The sequence below is a fragment of the Dermacentor andersoni genome, chromosome 4 (assembly GCF_023375885.2).
Source record: "Dermacentor andersoni chromosome 4, qqDerAnde1_hic_scaffold, whole genome shotgun sequence".
Lineage (NCBI taxonomy): Eukaryota > Metazoa > Arthropoda > Arachnida > Ixodida > Ixodidae > Dermacentor > Dermacentor andersoni.
In genome coordinates, this window is record NC_092817.1 from 206,181,613 (window position 1) to 206,207,453 (window position 25,841).

General features: G+C 49.6%; 1 protein-coding gene across 1 annotated transcript in view; it reads left to right on the top strand.

Annotated features, from left to right (window-relative positions):
- The window catches only part of LOC126538330 (uncharacterized), a 680,380-nt gene that overhangs the window by 190,227 nt on the left and 464,312 nt on the right, over positions 1-25,841 (top strand). The window contains exon 4 of the mRNA XM_072287698.1: positions 180-294. Coding sequence (XP_072143799.1) covers positions 180-294 — 115 coding nt within the window. The remainder of the gene's footprint in view (positions 1-179; positions 295-25,841) is intronic.

Below are 25,841 nucleotides of genomic sequence, written 5' to 3' on the forward strand. Positions count from 1 at the left end.
CCAGAAGTTACTCAACTCCCAATATATTATGTGCAGACATTAATGTTGTTGGCATTTTTCGTGTGATTGCGAAACGAAAGCGGAGAGTTGATAAACATCCAGGCACGTGAGGCACCTATCGCATGTCACGCGGCGACTGCTTTCCTGCGTTCTCACCGATGGGTTCATCGTCCGTGCAGATCGGGCAAAACGAAGAGCACATCGCATGCGCTCCTGTGGTCGTCATCGACGGCAATCTGCCCGACGAAACCATCAGCTACGTCCTCCAACTGTGCGGCCAGCGGCAGGTACCGGGTGAGTGATGCTGCTTTTGAAGTGAACCGGCGTTGAATGTCCCTTGCAATGCAGAAGGCGGATACCTACTGCTTCCGCTCTCCCGAACCTTATAAAATCGGTACTCTGTTCCTGAAGGCATGTCATGCGCGATTCCGAATTTATGACGGTATAATTCTTAGCACTAATCTGTTACAGTGTCGTCTAAGCTTAGTCTTATGCTAAATAAACACTGCGACACTACTGGACAATATGTGCCTCCAACACAGCTCTCGTTACAGAATCATATTTGCTGCAAAGCTGATATTGACACTCGGAGCGGTTGAAACCGTAAATTCAAACGCGTAAGCGAGTGATGCGTTAACATATACAGAAACGTAATCGTGAACTTGTGTGCATTTATGAAGAACCGAACATCGTGCAGCCGTGCTTTAAATAATATAAAAATATAATAAGTCGAATATATATATATATATATATATATATATATATATATATATATATGGATGCTCTGAGCGTCCCCTTTGGAACGGGGTGGTGAGTTGCACCACCAAGCTCTCGTTCCTATTTTGCCTAATGCCCTACCTATATTCTTAGAAAACACACAAACACAAAGAATTCCCAGCATTAAACTTTTTGGGTCCTTACTTGGAACTCTGTTCTTGTACGCCTCTGTTGAATGCGGTCTCCCTGCCACCAAACCTCCAATCGCCTCTTACTAGTCTATATTGCGGATATGTTTACATTCCCCGTGCCATCCCTGAACCCAAAGGCTTCAATAAGGCCAGATGAGCATAAACCGGCAGCTGGGTAGATATCTTCCCATTCTAGTAAAACATGTTCTGTCGTTTCCCTAGCTTTACTGCAGCAAGCACGTTTCTTCTTCCTCCTTATATCTCGCTTATAAGTGCGTGTTCTAAGGCATCCTGGTCTCGCTTCGAAAAGTAAAGAGCTTTCCTTTTAGTTATCATATATTGTGTTATTCCTCATTTCGTTTTTTCCTTTGAGGCAGTTACTCATAGCAGCTTTCTTTCCCATTGCCGCCACCCATGAGATTGTTTCAGCCTCTCTGACTTTGCGTTTGACATTCTTTGTTACCAGGTTACTTACTACACTGGTAGCATACTTGCTAGTAAGCTTCCTAGTTATTTTGCTACTCTGTGAATCAATGTTCTTCCTGTAGAAATATCTGAGCATTCTGACAACCCATTTACTTTCTTCCGTATTCCTCAGTCGTTTTTCAAAATCAATTTTACTCTCAGCTTCTGTCACTTCAAAACTAGTCCAGCCCATATCGCCCTGCACCGCTTCATTTGTAGTCTTCCCGTGAGCGCCCAGTGCGAGGTGTCCCACTAACCTCTGGCTGCCATCGAGTCCTGACTGCACCCTTGACTTCCAGCAAGCAACCGCATTTCCAAATGTAAGTCCTGGAACCATTACACCTTTCCACATACCTTGGAGCATTTCGTACGTATCGAATTCTCAGTCATCTTTCTTTCATTATGGTCGCATTTCTGTTCCCTTTTGCTACCGTTTTTTTTCCTGTATTTCTATATATCTATCGCCTTCGTTTATCCATACACTAAGGTCATTGTATACTTTTAGCCGAGATATTTCCTAGTCCTGTATTAACACTGTGTTTCACTGTTTTCATTGAATAGTATATTTTTAAGTCTAAATTTCAGACCTAATTTACCGCCTTCCTGCCCACAGATATCAGCTAGACGTTGACTATAACTTTGCTTGTTAGTTAGCAACACGATGCCGGTCGTCCCTATAAAACAAACCTGGAAGCTGCTGCTCTACTATGGCGCCCGCCTATTCGTATGAGAGATTAAACCTGATATTGCTTCCCTCTAGCAGCCTTTCCATCCTTACAATGTACATCATAAACAGTGACGAGGATAGAGGGCACGCCTGTCTCAGTCCCTTGATATCAACTTCCTCGTCGCTCCTCATACCTTCCCATTCAACGCAAACGGTATTTTCTGGGCAAATTGCCCTCAAAAGCTGTATACAGTCGTTGCCTATACCTTCGCCTTCCAGAATATCCCAAAACATTTTGCGGGCTATGTTGTCATAGGCTTCCAGTAAAACACGTTGTGGGGCTAGTTGGTGCAAAGCTTTCAATACGTGAAGCGCCAATAGTGACAGCACACAAGAGGGAATACAGACACGACAAGGCGCATCCTTGCGCTTCCTCTTCCAAGCGCCTTGTCCAGTCTGTGTTCCTTCTTATGTGCTGTCACTGTTGGCGCTTCACCTATTGAAAGCCATAGGATTGGATCGGACAAACATTAATAAAGGTCCTGCAGGACGCACGTCAGCGCCCAGCAAGCGTCTCCCACGCAGGGAGCGACAGGGAGTACCTAGCGGCCGCTGCGGGAGCCTGCTGGACGGCCCATTGCTGGTTTTGTAGGAGCTGGCTTCGTAGGGTTTTCTCCTACTTGTCCGAGGTAGAGTCGGGTGGAGCGTTTCTACACTCCCAGAGCACGTATGCGAGTGTCGCCCTAACCCCGCTCGAGGGGCACGCATCGTTGAGGTAGACGTCCGGGTAGATGATGTGTAACGTGGCGGGGCTGGGATAGGTATGTGTTTTTAACAAGTGTAGCATTAGCGCCTGCGGCCTGTTTAGTTTGGGGTGCGGGGTGGCGTCGTCCCATGCAAAAGTGTTTAGTGGTTTCGTTGTGCGTAACTGCGGCGTCCCTGTTCGCCTCCAACTCATCGAGACGCGGTTGCCCGGGTCGGTAAGCGCGGTCGGTAAGCGCGCACGCAGCGTCGTGGGCTGTCTCATTGGGGTTGGGCGGGGCGCCCGGGATGCGACCCAGGTGGGCGGGAAACCAGATGACAGTGTGGTGCTTGAGGGTGCTCAGATCAGCGCCGCGGCGGACGCGTAACGCCTGGTCGGAGACGACTCCTCTCTCGAACGCTTTGATGGCCGGTTTCGAGTCGCTGAATATTACCTCTTGCTTGTTGTCGATCATTGCCAGGGCTATGGCCACTTGCTCCGCCACCTCGGGGTCGCGTGTGAGTACCGTGGCGGCGCTTAGGGTCCCTTGCGAGGACGAGACCACAACTGCGGCGAGGGCTCGGGTGCATCGGTAGGAAGCGGGGTCCACGAAAGCGACGTCGTCCGCTTTCTTGTTTATGCGTTTGAGGAATGCGGTCGCCGGGCTAGGCGCCTGCCTCCATTGTGTTCAGGACGTACGTTTCGCGGAATGGGTGCGATCGTCATCAGGTGGCGAAGCTCGCGGGGAACCGGCGAAAACTCCGGTGGATCCTCGGTGTTCGGTAGGAAGTAGCCGAGCTCACGCAAGATGTGACGGCCCGTCTTGGTAATCGTCAGTCGTATATTCTGCGCTCCCTCCTGAGCCTCAGGGCTCTCTTCCAGCGTATTGTGCACCCCGAGCTCGAGGAGTAGATACGTCGGTGTGGGGATCGGGAGCCTAAGGGCCCGCTTCACTACTTTTCGGATGAGTGTATTGAGCTTGTCACGTTCTGATTGTTTCCACTTGCGCATTACTGCGACGTAGGTAAAGTGACATAGGAGGAACGCGTGTACGAGACGCAGCAGATTGTCTTCTTTGCGGCCGTGGTGACGGTTGGCCACTCTGCGTACGAGTCGTATTGCGTTGTCCGTCTTTCTCGTCAGCTTCTGGACCGTTTGGATGTTTGACCCGCCCGCCTCGATTATCATTCCCAGTACTCAGTGGCGTAGCCAAAAATTTCGTTCGTGGGGGGCTCACTTTGCAGCTCGGCCTCCTCCTTATAGAATTAGTCGAAGGATCAATATATATATATATATATATATATATATATATATCTGTGATTCAACAACCTTGTTTACATTTTCGTACATATGCAATGACCCGGAGAAAATCTCAATGACGCTGTCCTTTGTTAGAATGTATTGCGCAGGAGCAGCTGTCACCGTTCGTGTACTGCGAGTAATTGCTCCGAAATTATAGTCGCAACAGAGAGCACGTATAAAAAGCAGGAGTTCTGCACAATATACGAGGGCGAGTCAAATGAAAGTGAGCCAATGCGAATATATGACAAACGGGGTATTTTATTTAAATGTAGTCACTATGAGTATTTAGACACTTGTCCTACTAAAGAGTCGCGTAATTCCCGTCTCATAAAACTCCTTGGGTTGCTGCCTCAAAAATCTGTAAATGACTACACGTCATCTTCCGACACGAATCTGGTTCCCTTGAGCAGTTTTTTCAAATTTTACCAAATGTAGAAGACGCAAGGCAACAGGTCTGGGCTGCATGAGGGATGTTGCAGCGTTTCCCACTTGAACTTTGCCAGTTTTGTATTAACCACATCAGCGACGTGGGAACGGGCAATGTCGTGAAGCAAGATGTTCCCAATGCTCAATTTTCCACGTCGTTTGTTCTTGATTGCGACACGCAGCCGATCCGACCTTTCACAATATCTGAAACGATTTAGAGTCTCTCCATGTTTAGAAAATTCGATCAATAATGGCCCCTAACGATCTAAAAAGAAGCCAACACTTTTCCGGCAGAAATGACGGCCTTTGTTTTCCTTGGGAGTGGTGAATTCAAATGTTTCCACTGTAAGCTTTGCCGTAGTGTTTCAGGCTACTAGTAGCGGCACCATGAGTCATCCCCGGTCACAATTGCAGACAAAAAGTCGTCACCCTCATCTGGGGTTCTTTGACGTGCACTTAAATCTAAGTACACGGGTGCTTTCGCATTTCGCCTCCATCGAAATGCAGCCGCCGTGACCGGCATTCGATCCCGCGACCTCGTGCTCAGCAGCCCAACACCATAGCCACTGAGCAACCACGGCCTTTTCAATTGTGTTGGGGGTGATTGCACGGTGGCTTTGGCCCGGCCATGGATCGTCTTTGTAACTTTCATGTCCTTCTTTGAACAGTTTGCTACAACGCTTCACAGTGGCCAATGAAACGCAATGTAAAACGCATACGGCCGCCATACGGCGAATATAATTTCTTTTTGGGAAACATCTTCATTTGTCAAAAACCTCACGACACCAAGCTGTTCAACTTTTGGAGTGTCCATTATGTCACGCAACCATGTTCAACCCAGTGTATGAGAGCATTAAAGAACATTTAACCTCACCTCTGCATGTCACTTGTAAATGAGATGCGTATGTGCTACGCGCATGCCTCGAAAATAATGAACCGAACCATTATTGCGCGGGGCGGGTTGTCTCACTTTCATTTGACTCGCCTTCGTACATTAGAAATGCGAAGATACAAAGGAATATACAAATGTGAAGACACAGCTTGATACAGGGCAAAAAATTGTCACTGGAAACAAAGTGCACTGCGCATATACACAAACCTCGCCACAAGATGTTTAAATATACGTATAAGTCTCCAATAAATCTACGTACCTAAGAAAAAGTCACTATATATAATGCGTCAAACAAGGCAAATAAACAGGTTGCGCAACCACAGATTCACAGATCACAGCACCCTCCCCCCTCCCTCCAATCCTAAAATGTATCGCGTGCGACGGAAGGCGGCGCGCTTCGTCCCCGCTTTTCTCCCTTGCGCACACAAGACTGAGCCACCATCGTCGGCTCACCCCCTCCCCCCACCCCACGCTTTCACACGCACATAGAGCATGCGGCGCGCGGTCACGATGTTATCGCCCTTGGCCTTTATTTATACGGAACATGAGGGCAACGGCAGGAATGTGCCTGGAGTCTTCGTATAGCTGCTATTGCAATAATATAATAGTATCCGGCTACTGAAGCGTCCCGTGGCCCATTACTTTCCGCAAAAGAAGTAACAAAATCTAACTTTCACCATGCGACGATTCGCTGCGCCGCAACAATGTCTTCTTTTTTTGTTTTGTGGGGCGGGGGAGGCGAAATAGGATAACGCAAAGGAAAGCATGTTGGCTACAATCTAATGCCTACTTTGGGCACCTAGTGTGGCTACCGAAGGAATATCGAAGAAAACGTGTGACGCTTGGTCCACAGAAAACCATACGCATACTGCTCGGTATCCTACACCGGCGAGACAAAATTTTCCGGAGAGGTTGCGCTCAAGCGAACGCGTTGCAATCCGTCGAGTCCCCGCAGTGCTGGCGGCGAGCGACTGTGCATTGTTTCTTTTTCTCGTCTGCTAGCCAGAAAGCGTCCAAAACTCTACCAGGCGAAAATGCAGTCGGCCAGAGAAAAACGCATGCGCTCTGGCTGGACCGGCAGCCCGCGGGTTGCGAGAACAAATAAATAAATAAATAAATAGGCTCAATGTATCCTGGCGAATAAAATTCTAGGTAGAAAAATACATAAGAACTTAGTTACAATGGTGGCTTTATTGTCTTGACATGGATGCTTTGGCGCAGGTGAAAAAGAAATCTTCATATTCTTTTCTGTGACCTGACGGCACAAATGAACCACCACAACGCTTTGTCTCATCGGACTTCGCTGCGTGCTTTGTCAACTTGTCTGATAGTATGTTGATTTGGCTTGTCTGGTTGTATGGCCCGATGTACGACTTTAGAAAAGTCGATGCACCTTTGGCCTCAACTGTTTACAACAGCATTAAACCCACAAAGTTCCGGAATTGAAAATCTAAAGCACAACTTTGGAAATGCCAATGCACCTTTCGCATCAAAATGTTATGAGAACTTTATACCCACAAAGTTTCAGAATTGAAATCCAAGCGCTCCATAGATTCCGCGGCCTCCGCGAGATGCCGAGATGAGCCCGCTTGCCATCAAAACGCTCTTGAAATTTTGTGCTCGGTGGGGCTCCTTGCATTACGATATGTGACTCCCAATGCATGGGCGTTTCCGCGAAATCCAGCCCGATTTCGCAAAGTCTGCGCTAAAATGCCTTTTCGAGCGTGAATTAAGGACATTCTAGACAAAATCGAGCTTGATTTCCGGCGCCGGGAGTTGTTTTGGTCAGCGGCGCATGACAGCACTAAAAAATTTCGGGGGGGGGGGGCTGAAGCTCAATAAGCCCCCCCCCCTGTTTACGCCCCTGGTGTGGTCCCCTCATATTTGCAGCGCTATCATAGCACTGCCCACGGCAATTGTCAATGGTAAGATTGAAAGGTCACAGGACGACCTTTACAAGGGCAAAAAGACTGGCCGCTCTGTTGTCCGCAGTGTTATAAAATTCACAGAACAGCTCATGCGTTTCGAGGTTTTTTTGTACAATACGAAAACAGGTCGACACAATTGCTCCTTGGCAGATATGTTCGCTGTCTCATCTATGATCATTATTATTATTATTCGGCATAGTGCCTTATTTCACGAACCTCCTTTATGAATGACCGGCGAGCCCAAATTTCCAACATATCGTTTAAAATTAAATTGTGGTGTTTTCCGTGCCAAATCCACGATCTGATTATGAGGCACGCTGTAATGGGAGACTCCGGAAATTTGGACCACCCATGGTTCTTTAACGTGCACCTAAATCTGAGTACACGGCTGTTGTCTCATTTTGCCCCCATCCAACCACGGCCCCCGTGGCCGGGATTGGATCCCGCGGGCGTCGCGGGGAACTCGCCCGCTCGAGCAGGCGCTTCTAGACATTTGTTGCGGACGACGTCCGCTGCCAGTTTGCAGTGTTTCGCGATGTCGTCAACGAGCAGGTCATCACTCAAGTTGTGCAGAGTACAATTGTTTGGGATGCTAAAACGAAGGATTTTTCCAACAAAGTTAACAGGAGCATTCTTTGGGAAGAAGTTACGGACCAAAGCTGAAAGTACTCGTCGTCGAAAATGACGCATACTTCCATAAAGTAAAAGTCGGCATCGCTAGGAGCCGCCGGGTCCGTCGGTGCCTCAGAAGTGCCGCTTGTTTCGAGTTCAATTCTATGGAGCCAAATTGTCCAAACGTGCCAGTTTCTTCTCCCCCCCCCCCTTTCTTTTTCTCCACCCATGGTGACCCCATATTCATGGGCCCGGACGAACGGGACAAAATGGCAACCATACTTTTCGTTCGCAGCGCATGCAGATGTCTTTTCTTCTTTACAACTCCGAGCTAACGTGTTCGTAGCTTTGTTTCGTCTTGCTTCTTCAGTCAAAAGGTCGCCTACGGCGAACTCTACAAGGGCCGTAGCCTTTCTACTCGGATGCGTAGAGGCGAAAAGTGAGCTTCTTTGAAAGGCGTTCATAGGCCTCTTGAATACGTGCGGCCGAGGCGGCGCCCGAACGCTTTGCAGCATTCGAAAACCAGAGCTGTTAGCAGACGTGCACGTGCTTGAAGCCCAAATCGCGGAAATACGAACCAGCCCATACCTTCATTTTGCTTCCATATGGCTACTTCTGAGTGCGTGTATTTAGCAAAATACTTAAGCTGTCGCTTATATAGGGCTAAAAAAGACATCATCATCATGATCATCATCATCAGCCTGGTTACGCCCACTGCATGGCAAAGGCCTCTCCCATACTTCTCCAACTACCCCTGTCATGTACTAATTGTCGCCATGTTGTCCCTGCAAACTTCTTAATCTCATCCGCCCACCTAACTTTCTGCCACCCCCTGTTGCGCTTCCCTTCCCTTGGAATCCAGTCCGTGACCCTTAATGACCATCGGTAATCTTCCCTCCTCATTACATGTCCTGCCCATGTAATGAGGACATAAAAAAGACATAAATGTGAATAAAAAAGTTTTAGTAGCAGTCGAACACACAGTGTTTTCATTTTCTGCAAGGTATATAAGCGCGAAAGTACAGCACCAACTTAATACGCTGATGAAACCCCGCCGCTCAAGCGCGTCAAACATGGAAATGTCGAGCAAGGCGCAGCTCTTGAGGACCACAGAAACCAGCGGCACACGGGCAGTTTCCGCAAGCAACGCTGTCCACCACTGCGGCACGAGTCGCGCCAAAAGGGAGCATGCGAAATGAAGCTGCGTCTGCGCGCTGCGGTGCCGTTCAATAGTCGCCACCATCGCTGCGCCCTCGCTCGCATGTGAAACAGGCTTTTAACGCTTGCGCGTAAAAGTGCTGGATTGGAGAGAAGAAACCACGTAACTGCTACAGTAAGGAAATAAAGCAAGCTATAGAAGAGTGCGAGCAGGTGTCTATAGGGATCATCGAGACATCAAAAAGTTGGGATTACACGAAGAAGGCGTGCTCCTTAGAAGGAACAAATAACGAGAAATGGGTGGCGAGTGAGCTCGTGCTGAATAAATTTAAGCACACAAGTGAACGTTGGGTGCATAACATTTGCAAAAGACACAAAGGCCCAGCAAACAAATTCTGGAACCATGTAAGAGCACTCGTAACTCCAACTGAATATTCGCTGATGCCTACAAGAGATGAAGGTGGCAACATCTTCGAAGAAGGCGATGTACTGCAATACATCACAGACACTGCTAGGGCAGACTTCAGAGCAAGAGAGAGCATAGTTAAGACCCACATAGATCCAGCTTCAACAGATAAGCCTGAGAGATCAAAATTTACCGTGGGAAAATTTTACTGGAAACAAGCAGAAGAAAATGTGCCTAATAACACCGCCATAGGGCCCGATGAAATCCCAATACAGATAATCAAAAACCTCGGTCCAAAGGGCAATACAGTGCTGACTAATGCCATCGATCTAGTGATTAAAATGAAGAAAATTCCGGTTAGATGGCGTGAAAGCAAGATGCACCTCGTCTACAAAGGCAAAGGTGATAAGGATAGGATGAGCTTGTTACGGTTACCAGTTACGGTAACATTGGTGCTATATAAAATGCCAATGCAAGCCATAAAATTAGAACTGTCAAAATGGGCGGAAGCAAATGATCTACAGACGTGCGACAAAGAATGCTCGCATTTTGCAGCGAAGTTGTTAGGGCTACTTTCCCCAGGATCATCAACAGAATTAGATCCAGCGTCGTCGTCTTCTTCCACAGCTGGCTCGTTGGCGCCCCTCAGCGCTACTGTGCGAACGCGCTCGTGCCAGTGCTTCAGCGTTCCTTGTCCTCGTTACTTGATTCATTAAGAAACACAAAGACGTAACGAATTGTGTGTCCGTGCGTAGACAGAAAACTCCCCACGTGGGCTGATCCTGAAGATAGTGATATGCCGGGCCGACCAACGGCGGAGGTTAAAAAGCCAGAAGGATGACCAGCGAAGCTGGTCATCCTTTTTTGCAGAGTGGAATGGCACTGAGTCTTTTCCATGTAAGAATGAGTCTGTGCAGGGGCTGCGGATGGCTTGCACAGGTGACATAGATAACATCATTTACACACTTCGGCCCCCAATTATAAATACACCACTATAGTATCGACATGTCATCCATGTTTGCTTCGACTGCAGACGACAGCAATTTGCGCATGCACAACAGCAATGCCATGTCAACTTTTATTTATTTGAACTCTCAGTCGTTATGCGATCAACAAGAAGAAATTGAAAAATTTTCTCATATTCTGAATTATGTTTTTGATGGCTTAATGATAACTGAGACGTGGTATCGGGATCATTCCGAAATACCAGAATTACTATGCTACAATATGCATGCGCAAAACCGATGCGATAAAATGGGTGGTTGTGGGCTGATTGCAGTAAAGGAATCCTTTCAAACCACGCCTATTTCACTTTTTACAGCAGCAAACTGTGATTACGAAATATTACGACTGCAGTGCAACCAGAATGTCTTTTTCGTTGTTTGTCGCCCTCCTAATTGAAAAATGTCGCAATTTCTCAATTTTATGGATGAGTTTTTCTCTTGGTTTACAGTTAACGAATATAGTCTAATTCTGGGTGGTGATCTCAGCTTTGATTTCTTGCCCCCTTCTTCCCAGCTGAAACAAATTCAACAAATACTAGACTGGTATGGTTTTAGAAATCTAATTTCGGAGCCAACAAGACTACAATACATCAGCATTAATTGATGTCTTTGTGACCAATGTGACACCGGAGTCATTTCAGTCTGCTGTGCTTTCCGCTCAGTAAAACGATCACCTCCCTATCTTCGTCCGACGCGGCCTATTCAAGTACACGTAAAACGCAGAAACGTTTTTCTGAGATAACTCCTGGACGGATTTTAATGAAATTTGTTGCATTTGAGAGAGAAAGTTAAATTCTAGTGACTGTTGAAAGCGGAATTTCTATTTCGGGCTTGAATTTTGTTAAAACAATGTTCAGATATTCAACAGTTTGAAAAAAATAGCAGCACGAAGTTTACAAATTCATAGCTCTGCATCAAGAACATATAGCACGGTTCTGTAAACGGCATCCATTAGATCATTCAAAGCGGACAAATTCAATATGTCTTTTTACATTTCACGTGAATTTGTTACGTTGGTCACAAGGGTTCTGCAAAAGCTGTATTTCCATAATTATATTCCTTTTTTATTCATGTGTAACATATCAATTTTGTCCTCTTTAGATGTACTATTAAATACAACTCCCAGAATTGTATTATCATTTTTCGTTGTTGAGTTACAGAGTTGCAAACTTGATAGTATCGTTTTTTGAAAGGTTTCGGTTCTTGCCAATTTTTAAGAAAAAATTGACAACCTAACTCAAAAATTCGAAACCAACAGTCACCAGATATTACGTTTTTCTTTTAAATGCAACAAACCTCGTCAAATTTGGTACAGTGGTTACCGAGAAAAACGAATTCTCCTTTTACATGTGTTTAGATAGGAGCACCCGAGCTCAAGCTTCCTCTTAAATTGCTTAGCCATTCGAAAGCTCCTTGCGCCTCCTTTGAAACATATCTGTAGCGCCAGCGACATCAACGCGATCGCCCTAGGAAAGGATACGAGGTCAAGCGAGGCCACGAGTAGCGCGGGAGCTTAATTGGCTGGGAACCGAATAATTACAATATCAGCTGAGTTTGAGCTCCGATGCTGCAATAACGTCTCGTTGTCTCTCTCTTGTGTTCTCTACATATCAATTAATGCATCAATAGCGTAACAATTGAACATTTACGATGTAAAAGCTTATCAAAAAATGACATTGATGTGTGTCACCGTGTTCATTCAAAGGATAGCTACCCACTAATCATTGTTTAATTCAAAAACGGGTCAGAACGCAACTCTGTTCTTCGCAAGACACGAAAGCTGCGTCCTTCCATGGCTGATGTTGGCTGTTCTGGAAAATCTCCTGTATACATTAATGAACATCTTTGTCCACAGCTCAAAAAGTTGTTTGCCATGACCACCGAGAAAAAGAAGGAGAATAAATGGCGGTTTGTGTGGACCACAGATGCTAAAATATTTGAAAGAACGACTGAGTCTTCGAACGCACTTAGAATAACTTGTGTCGCTGACCTACACTCTAATCTTGGTAACCTATAAATTTACCTATAAATATGAGTAACGAATAAAATAATGGTTACATTGTCCGTCGTTTTGATGTTTCCATTATATTGCTCATGATAAGGGTTACAATGGCTAAACTGAGTGTGACGGGAGCTGTTTATTACTTATTTCAGTTTGCTGCCACCATGTAACCTCTGTATTGTAACCTATAGAGTTCTGTGTAACCTTCGACTGAGACTCCACGGAGACGTATTTAGGGAGTGGAAGTTCGCAATTTGCACATCAGCAAAGCACAGGAGAAGTTGCCCACGTGCACGCATGGTTGATCCGCTTGATAAGAACGTGTACGGCTGCTCAGTCGCAAATTTTGCCTGAGGGCAAGTTACTCATTGAGCCGGCAGAGCCACATATCGGAAGTAGCGCGGGGGAAAGTAATGTCAGTCGCAACACAATCGACTCTTGCCAAAAGTGTAATCACCGACTGAACAAATATTATACAATTAGCGATTTTCAGAGGCCCTGCATGTGTCCTGCAGAAAGGTACCTTGTTGTTCTACCGCATCACATTCGCTCGCTACACGCGATTTGGTTGCACATAACATTTTAAATTACCAGATAAGCCGACACATATGCCACCGCAAGTGTTTTCGGTGATGTTTGCTTTGATTCGCGCATCCACGGATTGGGGACAACTTTTGACAGAGGTTTAGTTTATTTCATGACAAAATAATGCCCCTCTGGCACTTCTCGCTTGTTCATGAGGCGAGAAAATAAAAGCATCATTACTATTTTTGTTTATATTGATACATGCATACAGAATGTTTCTTGTGGACGATGCACGCGGGTTTCCCGACGAAGACGACGAACGCTCTCTGGCTCTCGAGCTGTCGGCTGAACTGGCCAGCGCTGCAGTTATCATTTGTAATTAGTCTCCAGTTCTTAATCCTTCGTTCGCGTAACATTTTGGTGGAGGGTCAAAGTCAAAGTGGAGTTAATTTGCATCGCCAAAAACCGGTGCCGTTCATCGTCCTCGCCACGGAGCTCCGCAGCGGCCGCACCGTCCTGCTTTCCGCCATGGCTCCCGGTGACACCTCGTCTGCTTCTACTCCTGCGACCCCGACGACAACGTACGTTACGGTTACCAATCCCCGCGATCCTGGAATTTTCTTCGGCCAAGATAATGTAGACGTTGAGGACTGGCTCAGCCGGTATGAACGTGTTAGCCGAAACAACCGCTGGGACTCAACCATTATGCTAGCGAATGTCCTCTTCTACTTGGGCGGGATTCCTCGTGTCCGGTTCCGGACACACGGAGACGAGATCTCTAGCTGGGATGCTTTCAAGAAGCTAAGCGACCTCTTTGGGAATCCCACCGGTCGGCAGCTGGCTGCTAGAAAAGAGCTTGCTACCCGAGTTCAGTCTTCTACTGAATCGTATGTCTCGTACATACAAGACGTGCTGCCTCTTTGCCGGAAAGTCGACGAGAAAATGGCCGAGGTTGACAAAGTCGGCCACGTACTCAAAGGGATCGCGGACTACACGTTCAACTTGTTGGTCTTCAACAATGTGTCCACCATCGACATCATTAAGGAATGCCGCCACTTTGAGCTCGCCAAAAGGCCCCGCGTCATTCCACAGTTCTCACGGCTCCCTAAAGCCCAGACCACATGTACGCTTGCGGGCGCGCGCAAGCTCGCGTTCGCGCGCCCACGCATGCGCAGACGGTGCGTATGGCTCGTACGCGTCGAAACGCGGTGTGATCTCAGGGAACAGCTCCTCTCGCGCGCTTGGGTTGCTTCCCGTCGGCGCGCCTAGCTACGCAGCTACGGCGCGGAACGTTCAACTCTCAGTGAAGCATATTTATATCATGCAAGAAAGTGCTTATTCTTTCCTTTTTGTGCTGATCTAACAGCTACAAAAATATAACAATAATGTTTATAGATATCGAAGCATTTTGAAACAGTCAATAACAAAGTACGAATCGGCGTCTGCCAAGGCGTCTGTGAGTGAGCCCAGTGAGCGCGCGCTTATGGCGCGCTGTCGCGCGTCTTCGTGGATGCAAACCGCCATTCCTCGCGAGGCGCGCAGGCGCAAGGCGCGCGGACGCGAGCTTGCGCGCGTCTGCAAGCGTACATGTGGTCTCGGCTTAACACGGCTGCGACGTCGTCTTGCGTCGACCTTACCGCTTCACCGCCCTTAAATGAGCACGTCACACGTATTAATCGCTCGAGACTACAAGTCCTGCGCCGTTCCATCCACGCCAACTTGACTCCACCATTGACCAACCAGCCCCAGCGATCTCTCTCATTCAGGCAGTCGTGCGGCAAGAATTTGCAAACCTCGGTTTTCTTGATGCCTGCTCCGTCTCCCGACCTGATGCCCGGCCGGTGCCGACACCTACGCCTCACAGCGATCTGTATTCCCCTCCCAGACACCGCAACCCTGCCGGGTGGAGAACTCCGGACGACAAGCCCATGTGCATCCGTTGCCTTCGCAATGGCCACGTCGCTCGCCCCTGCCCCACCTCCTGGACGTCACCGTATTCGAGCTCCTTTTCCCCGTCTCCTCGCCCATATGCCAACCCGCGTCATTACTCGCCTCACCGTATGCCTCCAACCTCTCACGTATCCGTCGATGACAGTCGTTCTGCTCGCTCGCCGTCTCCTCAGCGCCGTCAGTCCCCGTCGCCTCAAACACGCCACAATTCGTCGCCGACCAATTATGGACCCTCCTGGAAGGAAAATTAGTCCATGCAGCACCTGGGGTAGCACTGCATTATCTTCGACATGTCGAAGTCCTTCATTGACGCTCCCAACGAACCAGAACTTACTTGATGTTCACGTCGACGGGTGTCCCTTTGACAGCGTTACTAGATACCCGAGCCCAGGTGTTTCTGGAGCCGAGGAAAGGTGGCACATGGCGTTTCTGCGTATGTTATCGTCATCTCAATCAATCAATCATTATATTTCCTTAAAAAAGGAGGAGTACAGGACTAAAAGCTTGGACAGCTTTACGAGGTCCCGACCCCTTGTAAGTTGGCATAACAGCAAGATGACAGCCTGCCCGGACGTCCGGACCACATTACCAAGATAGACGTCTATCCCTTGCCTCGCATTGACGACACCCTCGATTGTCTCCATCTCCTCGGTGCCAACTACTTTAATAAATAGGCCTTTGGTCTGGTTATTGGCAAATTTCTGTGGATGAAAAAGACCAAGAGAAGACCGCGTTCATCACCCCTGATTGTCTAGATCAATTCAAAGTTATGCCGTTCGGTCTATGCAACGCCCCAGCAACGTTCAAACGTATGATGGACTCTTTGCTTCAAGGCTTCAAATGGTCAACATGTCTCTGCTGCCTAGACGACGTTCCCGTATTTTTGCCTACATTTGAGTCACACCTTGAGCGCTTACCAGCTGTTCTTCAAGTCTTCCGGGAGGCTGGGCTCCAACTAAATTCATCGAAGTGTCACTTCGGTCGTCGGCATATTACAGTGCTGGGCCACCTCGTCGACGCTTCCGGTATTCAACAAACCCAGAGAAAATTCGTGCTGTCACGTCTTTTCCTGTATTTCCGTCTGTCAAAGACGTCGAAGTTTTGTAGGACTCTGCTCCTACTTCTGTAGCAATTTCCCGACCTGATCTTCTGAAAAAGGATGTGCCGTTTATGTGGGGCCACGCTCAAACTGCTGCATTTGCCCACCTCACCAACATTCACACACACACCCTATACTGGCCCACTTTGATCCGTCCTCTCCTACAGAGGTGCGTACCAATGCCGGTGTTCACGGTATCGGAGCCATCTTAGCCCAGCGCCAACAAGGTCAAGATCGTGTAATCGCCTACGCTAGCCGCCTCCTCACAGCACCGAAGCACAACTATTCGATTACAGATCGTGAATGCGTGGCTTTCATCTGGGCAGTTTTCAAATTCCGCCCGTACTTGTATGGCACACACTTCTATGTAATCACGGACCACCATGCGCTCTGATGAGGATCATACCGGCCGGATTGGTCGCTGGGCTCTGCGGCTGCAAGAATATTCCTATGCAGTAGTGTACAAGTCAGGCCGATCACATCAAGACGCAGACTGTTTATCATGCTATCTAGTGGACGAACCACTCGCCGACCCTCACCCCGATAGCGAAGCTTGCGTTTTCTCCGTCTCTCAGCTGCTACACGTTGCCAACGAGCAACGCCATGATACCACCTTGCACGCTATCATTGATGGCTTGGAATCTTCGCCTTCTGATTCGTCCCTTTACCTGTTTGTTCTCCAGGATGATGTGTTATACCACCACAATGTACGCCCCGGCGGTCCTGCCCTACTCGTCATTCCTTAGCACCTCTAGTCAGCTGTTCTCCAAGAACTTCCCCATTTACCAACGGCAGGTCAACTTGGCATCACCCGCACCTATGACCGGATTCGTCAACACTTCTTTTGGCCAGGGGTTGCCCGCTCCGTCCGGAAATACGTTGCGGCATGTGAGAAATGCCAGCGCCAAAACACACCATCGACGCTCTCTGCTCGGTGCCTTCAACCGCTCGACATTCCTTTGAATCCATCCTTTTGCGTTAGCTTGAACTTACTTGGCCCTTTCCCTCTATGCACGTCTGGCAACTAGTGGGTCGCTGTGGTGACAGATTACGCCTCGCACTACACCATCACCAGAGCGCTTTCAACAAGCTGCGCCACAGATGTCACCGATCTTTTTTTTACGCGACGTGATTCTGCAGCATGGTGCTCCACATCAACGGCTCACTGACCGTGGTCGGACATTTCTTTCTAAAGTCATCGCCGACATTGTGCCGTCCTGCTCAACGAAGCACAAGCTGACGACGCCTTACCATTCACAGACTAATGGTCACATGCAGCGTCTGAATTGCACCCTAACAGACGTGCTTGCAAAGTATGTCTCATCCGACCATACTGATTGGGACCTTCCACTACCCTATGTCACTTTTACATATAATTCTTCGCGTCACGACACTGCCAGTTATTCCCCGTTCTTTCTGTAGTTCGGCCAATAACTCACATTGCCACTGGACGCATTCCTTCCATCCGCCGTAGCAGAGGCCAGCCAGTATGCACTTGACGCCATCACCCTGGCAGCCCAAGCATGCGAAATTGCCCGCGCTCGCCTCCTGACCTCCTAAGAGAAGCAACGGCATTCGTACGATCGCCAAAACAAAGACATCCACTTTTTGCCTGGTTCTCTCGTACTCCTGTGGTCCCTGACTCGTCACGTTGGCCTGTCCGAAAAACTCCTGTCTCGATACACATGTGCATAACAAGTGCTGCATACCATGACTCCAGTAACGTCTGAAATCGCCCCAGTCAGTACCAGTGCCTCATCTGCCCTGCATTCCACGGACGTTGTGCATGTCGCACGCCTCAAACCATACTTCTCTCCTCTTCTCAGCGATATTTAGACGCACCGGGGATAATGATACATCCCTATTACGTGTTTCTTGTGGATGATGCACGCGGGCGCTCCGACGAAGACGACGAACACTCTCTGGCTCTCGAGCTGTCGGCTGAACTGGTCAGCGCTGCAGGTATCCTTTGTAAATATACTTTGTAAATAGTCTCCAGTTCTTAATCCTTAATTTGCGATACAATATGGTAGGAACCTAAAAGGCCCCTTTGCCGTGTTTACTAAGTGCGAATATGGTTGGGTGAATTCTTGGAGCAACCTCAATCGCAACTCTGATGTATCAATGATTTCATCATAATAAAACCAGCCGGCGCGATGTGTCGTTGCTTAGAAAGCACCCAAAGAACTTAATTAGCATTGTCACAAGTGAATATATTGTGACGCAGCAGTTATCACGACGTTTATTCCGAGTCGAAGACGCGGCGAACCGACCCCGCTGTTGTAATCGCACCGCTGGCACGAGTTGTTGGAATCTCAGTGCTGACGCCCGTTGTTGCAAATGGGTCGCAAGCCCCCAAGGGTAGCGTTGGCCTGGCGGCCTGGGGCACTGGAAGCATCCGAAGGTCCCGGCAAAGCATGAGTCAACTGGTAACAGAACAACTTGTTTATTCTAACATCGCAAAAGAGCGGCCGGTCAGGTCGACCGAAGTGGAGAGACGGGAGTGCACGTTGCTCAACAGAAGAAATCGGAGCCTCTCTCTTGGCGTCCGGGGGCAGCTGCTCTTATACTCTCGGAGTTGAGGGCAAGAAGGAACGTCTCGGGATGAGACCACGTGACTCTGGGCCCGGACAGGCTGAGAGACATGTTGAGACGAGTGTAGTGACGCATCGCCGAGCCGGCGCCGATCAGACCTCCTCGCTTCACACTTGGGGAGCTCCTCTCCCCGGCTGCTGCGCTTTGACAAGCGTGGCACACACACACACACGCACACACGAAGACACGTGGCACTGAAACACGCCTGGACGCGCTTGGCGGGGAGGCGTATCGGCGGCGCTGAACGGGCCAAAATGTCCGCCGCTTTGAACGAAGCCCCGGCGTCCGTTGCATCCGCGCCGGCTATACCGCGCGTCGTAGGCGAAACGTAACAGACCGCCCCGCCGGGGGAAGGAGATCCCGATGGTCAGGGGACTGCATCCGCTGTCCGGAGGGATGTCGCTTGATGATGCTCATAACCGAAGTCGGTCGTCCTTCGGCGTTTCCTGAGCGCAGCGCACAGAGAAGGCCTCGTTCTCTCGTTCAGGTTCACACAGGACACTGCAAAGTGACTTCGGGAGAGTTGACATTTTTGTTCTCGTTCCCGGCAAGCGTTAGAACTACGCCAAAAGTCAACCGCTCAGTCAGCAAGCACGGCACAACCCTCACTAAGCCCTGCCAGGCTCTTTCCCCTTTTATACTACTGCCTAGTTCCTTACAGTAGTTTAGCAGCACTCAGAACGCGTCCACAAATCGGAAAATTGCACTAGAAAGCACATCATCACTTTGAAACACTACACAAAAGCAATAGGTTAAAAATCCTGCCTCAGGAAGAAAAACATCAGTAACAAACAATTTTGAGGCTGATTCCCACGTTAGGGGCTTCGACTTAAGCCATCGGCGTTACCGTTGAGACTCCCCTTTTTGTAACGCACCTCAAAGGAATATTGGTGCAAAGCGAGGCTCCAGTGCAGGAGGCGGCCATTTGTGGAAGTGATAGTCTGCAGCCTTTGGAGAGGGCAGTGATCCGTCTCGAAGCATGCGAAGCGGAGATCGCAGCGAGCGACCGTACACTAGCTCAGCTGGCGAAAACCCCGTAGCCGCATGCGGCGCGGTCTTTAATGCCAACGTCACCCCAGGCAGACCCAGCTCCCAGTCAGTTTGTTGTTCAAACCACAATGCTCTCAACACGCGCTTCATGACGGAGTGGAGCTTCTCAACGGAATTCGACTGGGGGTGGTGCACTGAGCAGTGTAACAGCTTTACCCCGCACCTTTCGAGAAAGGCTGTCGTCAAAGCGCTAGTAAACTCTGTGCCCTGATCTGATTGGATTTCCGCAGGAAAACCAACTCGCGCAAATATGGACAGTAGTGCATTGACTATCTCAACTGAGCTTAATTCTTTAAGCGGCACTGCTTCAGGGAACTTTGTCGCTGGGCAGATCACAGTCAAAATGTGTCTGTACCCCGTGGCTGTTACCGGCAGAGGTCCCACTGTATCAATAACGAGCCGTCTAAAAGGCTCCGTAATGATAGGTACCAACTTCAACGGCGCCCTCGATTTGTCCCCTGGTTTGCCCACCCGCTGACAGGTGTCACATGTCTTCACAAAGTGGTCTGCGTCCCGAAAACACCCTGGCCAATAGTACTCTTGCAAGAGACGATCCTTAGTTTTCTTAACTCCTAGGTGTCCGGACCACGAACCCCCATGCGACAAGCGCAACAGATTCTGACGATAGCATTGAGGCACGATCAGCTGATCGAACTCCACTCCCCTGCGGTCTAGATACTTCCGGTACAGGACCCCACCTCTTTCCACAAAGCGAGCATTTTTCTTGGCGATACCTTCCTTGACAATGCAGCGTATGTTTTCTAGGCTGCCATCCTTCTTTTGCTCGGCTATCAAAGCCGACCGGCTGACTTTTAGCAACCTATTAAGTCCGTCTGACGTAGGCGCGATGAGCAAATCTGCAGATAGCTCTTCTAACTTTCCCGCATCGGGAATTTCCTCTCCAGTATCTGGTGCCTTTAACGCTACAGGCTCAATTTTATTCAGTTCGGGCGTGCTCTGAATATCAGCTTGCTGCGCCTCTGACCCTTTCTCATTGTTCGACAACGTCGGCCCCGCAACTACCGCCTTTGCAGCGAGCTCCCAAACCTTCGATCTGGTTAAGGCCTGAACGCTAGCCTCACCAAACAAAGCCCCTTCTCGCGCAGGAGGTGATCGGACCTGTTCGAAAATAGGTACGGGTACTGGGGGGGCAGCATAGATGACACTGCGGCCTCCGTCTCAAGCGCTCCGAAAGGTCCTTCAATAAGCACTTTTGCTACGGGCAGACACACGCTATGAGCTTCCACGGCTTGCTTGATCCATGCGCACTCGCCCGTGAACATATCGGGTTCTACGTAAGAGGGGTGAACTACATCCATCGTGGCTGCGGAATCGCGAAGCACTCGGCACTCTTTCCCGTTCACGAGGAGGTCTCGCATGTAAGGCTCGAGAAGCTTCATGTTCTCGTCAGTGCTGCATAATGACAAAAACACGACTTTTGTTTTTGTTTCTGGACACTGCGCCGAAAAGTGACCCGGCTTCTGACACGTATAACACACGCGCACTTGCCTCGTCTCGAACCGCTTTCTGCGTTCGGCTTCGGCTGCCGCCGTCTCCTTACGTTCGGTCGGACACTGCGCCGAAAAGTGACCCGGCTTCTGGCACGTATACCACAGGCGCGCTTGCCTTGTCTCGAACCGCTTTCTGCGTTCGGCTTCGACTGCCGCCGTCTCCTTAGGTTCGGTCGGACTGCTTTCACTCGCATCCGCACTACGTGTGTTCCCCCTTGCTCTCATGGGTGTGAACTTCGGCCTCTCAAACCTGGAGCCAAATTCACCCTTTTGACCGTCCTTAGCTCCGCGAGCCCGACGCGTCACAAACTCTTCGGCTAGCTCAGCGGCTCTAGCCACCGTACTACCGTCTGGCCTATCCAAGACCCAGTACCGCACGTTCTCAGGTAACCGACTATAAAACTGTTCCAACCCGAAACACTGCAGAACTTTCTTGTGGTCACCAAACGCTTTCTCTTCTTTGAGCCACTCCTGCATGTTTGACATAAGCCTGTAGGCAAACTCTGTATATGACTCACTTTTACCTTTCTCATTTTCCCGAAACTTCCGACGGAACGCCTCCGCTGACAGCCTGTACTTTTTTAGCAGACTCGATTTCACTTTGTCGAAATCCTCTGCCTCCTCTCTCTCCAAGCGAGCGACTACGTCGGCCGCCTCGCCGGGTAGCAAAGTGAGCAAGCGCTGTGGCCACGTTTCCCGAGAGAACCCCTGCTTCTCGCACGTTCGCTCAAAGTTAACCAGGAACAAACCAATGTCCTCTCCAAGCTTAAACGGCCGCATCAGGTCAGTCATTTTGAACAATACTCGTTCTCCTGCACCGTGTGCCTGACTTCCATTACGAGCGCGTTCCATCTCTACCTCGAGACGCTTCATTTCCAAAGCGTGTTGACGGTCGCGCTCTTCTTTTTTTTCTTGTTGCTCTCGCTCTATCTGTTCTTTACGTTCACGCTCTTCTTTTTCTTTCTGTTCTTTTCGTTCGCACTCATCTTTCTCTTTCCGTTCTTTAAGTTCGCGCTCCTGTCTTTTTGCCCGCTCCTCAATGGTCTCAAGGCATTCCGACAGCTCGTCATCCTCAGCTTCTAACTCAAGAATAGCCCTCAGCAGTTCTGGTTTTCTGAGTTTGTCTGAGACATCCAGACCCAACTCTCTTGCAAGCTCCAGCAATTTCGGTTTGCGCAACGACTTCAAATCCATGGCTGCTCTGAACGCTGCTTTCTCTACTGCCTACTATTGTCTTGCCGCAAACTAACCCGGCAGCAACGACAACCACAATTACCAGCTCTGTTTCTGACACTAACAAAAGCCTGGCAAAACTCAGAAGAAGAAAGTCCCGCACTCACCAAACCTCGCAGCCAAGAATTCAGCGCAGTCGTTCCGCTGCAGGCAACCAGTCATCACACAGGGCTCGTTGCACTGCTCCCGGATGGTCGTTGTGCTGCTCAGCATACAGTCAACCGCATATCTTCGCTGCTGGCCTCCGTTGTCGCGATCCCACCGCTGCCACCAGCTGTTGTAATCGCACCGCTGGCACGAGTTGTTGGAATCTCAGTGCTGACGCCCGTTGTTGCAAATGGGTCGCAAGCCCCCAAGGGTAGCGTTGGCCTGGCGGCCTGGGGCACTGGAAGCATCCGAAGGTCCCGGCAAAGCATGAGTCAACTGGTAACAGAACAACTTGTTTATTCTAACATCGCAAAAGAGCGGCCGGTCAGGTCGACCGAAGTGGAGAGACGGGAGTGCACGTTGCTCAACAGAAGAAATCGGAGCCTCTCTCTTGGCGTCCGGGGGCAGCTGCTCTTATACTCTCGGAGTTGAGGGCAAGAAGGAACGTCTCGGGATGAGACCACGTGACTCTGGGCCCGGACAGGCTGAGAGACATGTTGAGACGAGTGTAGTGACGCATCGCCGAGCCGGCGCCGATCAGACCTCCTCGCTTCACACTTGGGGAGCTCCTCTCCCCGGCTGCTGCGCTTTGACAAGCGTGGCACACACACACACACGCACACACGAAGACACGTGGCACTGAAACACGCCTGGACGCGCTTGGCGGGGAGGCGTATCGGCGGCGCTGAACGGGCCAAAATGTCCGCCGCTTTGAACGAAGCCCCGGCGTCCGTTGCATCCGCGCCGGCTATACCGCGCGTCGTAGGCGAAACGTAACACCGCCTACAGCGCGGATCACACTCGAGAGCCAGCCCCACAAGCGATAATGGAAGCGGCGGTCATTTGGAACAATAACTGGTACCACGCGATAGTTAACCGGAGAAGCCTGCTCCAAGACTTTACAGGGGCCGATGAAGCGGAGCTGGAACTTGTCAAACAAGCCAGGAGTACGAACTGGTGTCCGGAATAGCACTTCCTCGCCAGGGCGGAAGCACACGACGCGATGAGAGGTGTCGTAATGCTGCTTGCGGTCCTGTTGCCGTGCTTTGGTGTCGATGCGGGCGAGCTGGCGACAATGCAGAATGCGGGACACATTCTTCACAGGAGGATGGACATTGACAGTTGGCGGGAAGAAAGAGACGTCAAGACAGGAAGAGTGCGAACGACCATAGACAAGGTAGAATGGCGAGTAACCGGTCGTGCGTTGAACGGCGGTATTATACGCAAAAGTCACGAATGGCAAAATTGCGTCCCAGTTTCTGTGATCCGGTTCGATGTACATGGCTAGCATATCTGACAGCGTACGATGAAATTGCTCTATGAGGACGTTGGTTTGCGGATGGTAACTGGAGGTAGTCTTGTGGGTGGTTCCGGAGGCTCCGAGTACTTCGTCTACTAGTTGCGAGAGGAGTGCTTTTCCACGGTCGCTCAGAAGGACGCGAGGAGCACCGTGGCGCAGTATTAAGGATTGAAGCATGAATGCAGCAGCTTCAGAGGCTTAGGCAGAACTCACACAAGTTGTTTCAGCGTAGCGTGTCAAGTGATCAACGGCTGTCACAATCCATTGTTTACCAGTGTGAGTCACAGGAAGAGGACCATACAGGTCAATGCCAACGATTTCAAATGGCTGCGACGGACAAGGAACCGGTTGCAGTTATCCGCTTGTAGGTGATGTAGGGAGCTTTCGACGCTGACATAGGGCGCAGGAAGCGACATACTTCGCTACACTGGCGGACAATCCAGGCCAGTAGAAGTGACCTTTCATGCGGTCATAGGTTTTCTGGAAACCAAGGTGACCAGCAGTCATGTCGTCGTGAGAAGCCTACAGGACATGAGCACGTAGAGAGCGTGGTAGGACAGGAACTCAGCGTTGACCGTCAGGGTGATAGACATGACGGTACAGGACGCGGTTGTCAATCTTAAATTGCGCCAGCTGTCGACGAAGGCGGGCGTTAGGCGGGCGCGAAGCTCCTTGAAGGTGGTCTGTGATGCGCCGACAGTAAGAGTCGGCAAGTTGATGAGATTGGAAGAATTTGTTGTCGTGTGGAGGCATCTCGTCGACAGTGGCCAACAAAAAAGCATGTCAAGAGGGATCGTGCGAAAGCATGTCACGGATAGTAGTCGGAGGTCCATTTCACGGTGTCCATTGCAGCGAGGTCCATTGCAGCGAGAAAGCGCGTCTGCATCTTGGTGTTTTTTTCCCGCGCTTGTAGGTAATGGTAAAGTCGTATTCTTGCAGACGAAGAAGCCACCGACCAAGTCGTCCAGACAAGTTCTTCAGCGTTGAAAGCCAGCATAATGCATGATGCTCTGTAACGATCGTAAAATGGCGGCCGTGAAAATAAGGTCGAAACTTCTGCACAGACGAAATGATTGCTAGGCATTCCTGCTCCGTGATGGTGTAATTCTTTTCGGCGTTTGTCAGAACGCGACTTGCGTACGCGACGACCCTCTCACCTAAAGTGTCGTCTCGCTGTAGGAGAATGCCACCAATGCCGTGACCACTAGCCTCCGTATGCAGGAGGGTAGGAGCAGCTTCATCAAAATGTCGTAGTACTTGTTCAGATGTGAGAGCGCGCTTCAGATAGGCGAACGCAGATTCACATTCGGGATACCACACAAAGGGAACATTAGAACCCAGTAATCTGTGCAGAGGTGACGCTATTGAGGCAAAGCCTCGTATGAATCGGCGAAAAAAGGAAGCGAGGCCTAGGAAACTACGCAAATCTTTGGTCTTTTCGGGACGAGGGAAGTGCCGAACTGCCGAAACCTTGTCAGGATCAGAACGAATGCCATATTTGCTCACAATGTGACCTTGTACCTTGATCGTCTTGCTCGCAAAATGGCATTTCTTTATGTTTAGCTGAAGTCCAGCGTTGGCAAGGCACGTGAGAACTTCATCCAGACGTTGCAGCTGCTGAGAGAAGGTTGACGAGAAAACAACAATATCGTCCAGATAGCACAGGCAAGTCTTCCACTTCAGGCCACGAAGAACGGTGTCAATCGTGCGCTCGAACGTGGCGGGCGCATTGCAAAGGCCGAATGGCATAACATTAAACTCGTAGAGCCCATCTGGTGTTGAAAACGCTGTTTTCTCCTTATCGTCCTCATGCATAGGTATCTGCCAGTAGCCGGAACGCAGATCGATGCTGGAGAAGTACTCGGCACCCAGCAGGGAATCCAAGGCATCGTCTGTCAGCGGCGTAGGGTATACATCCT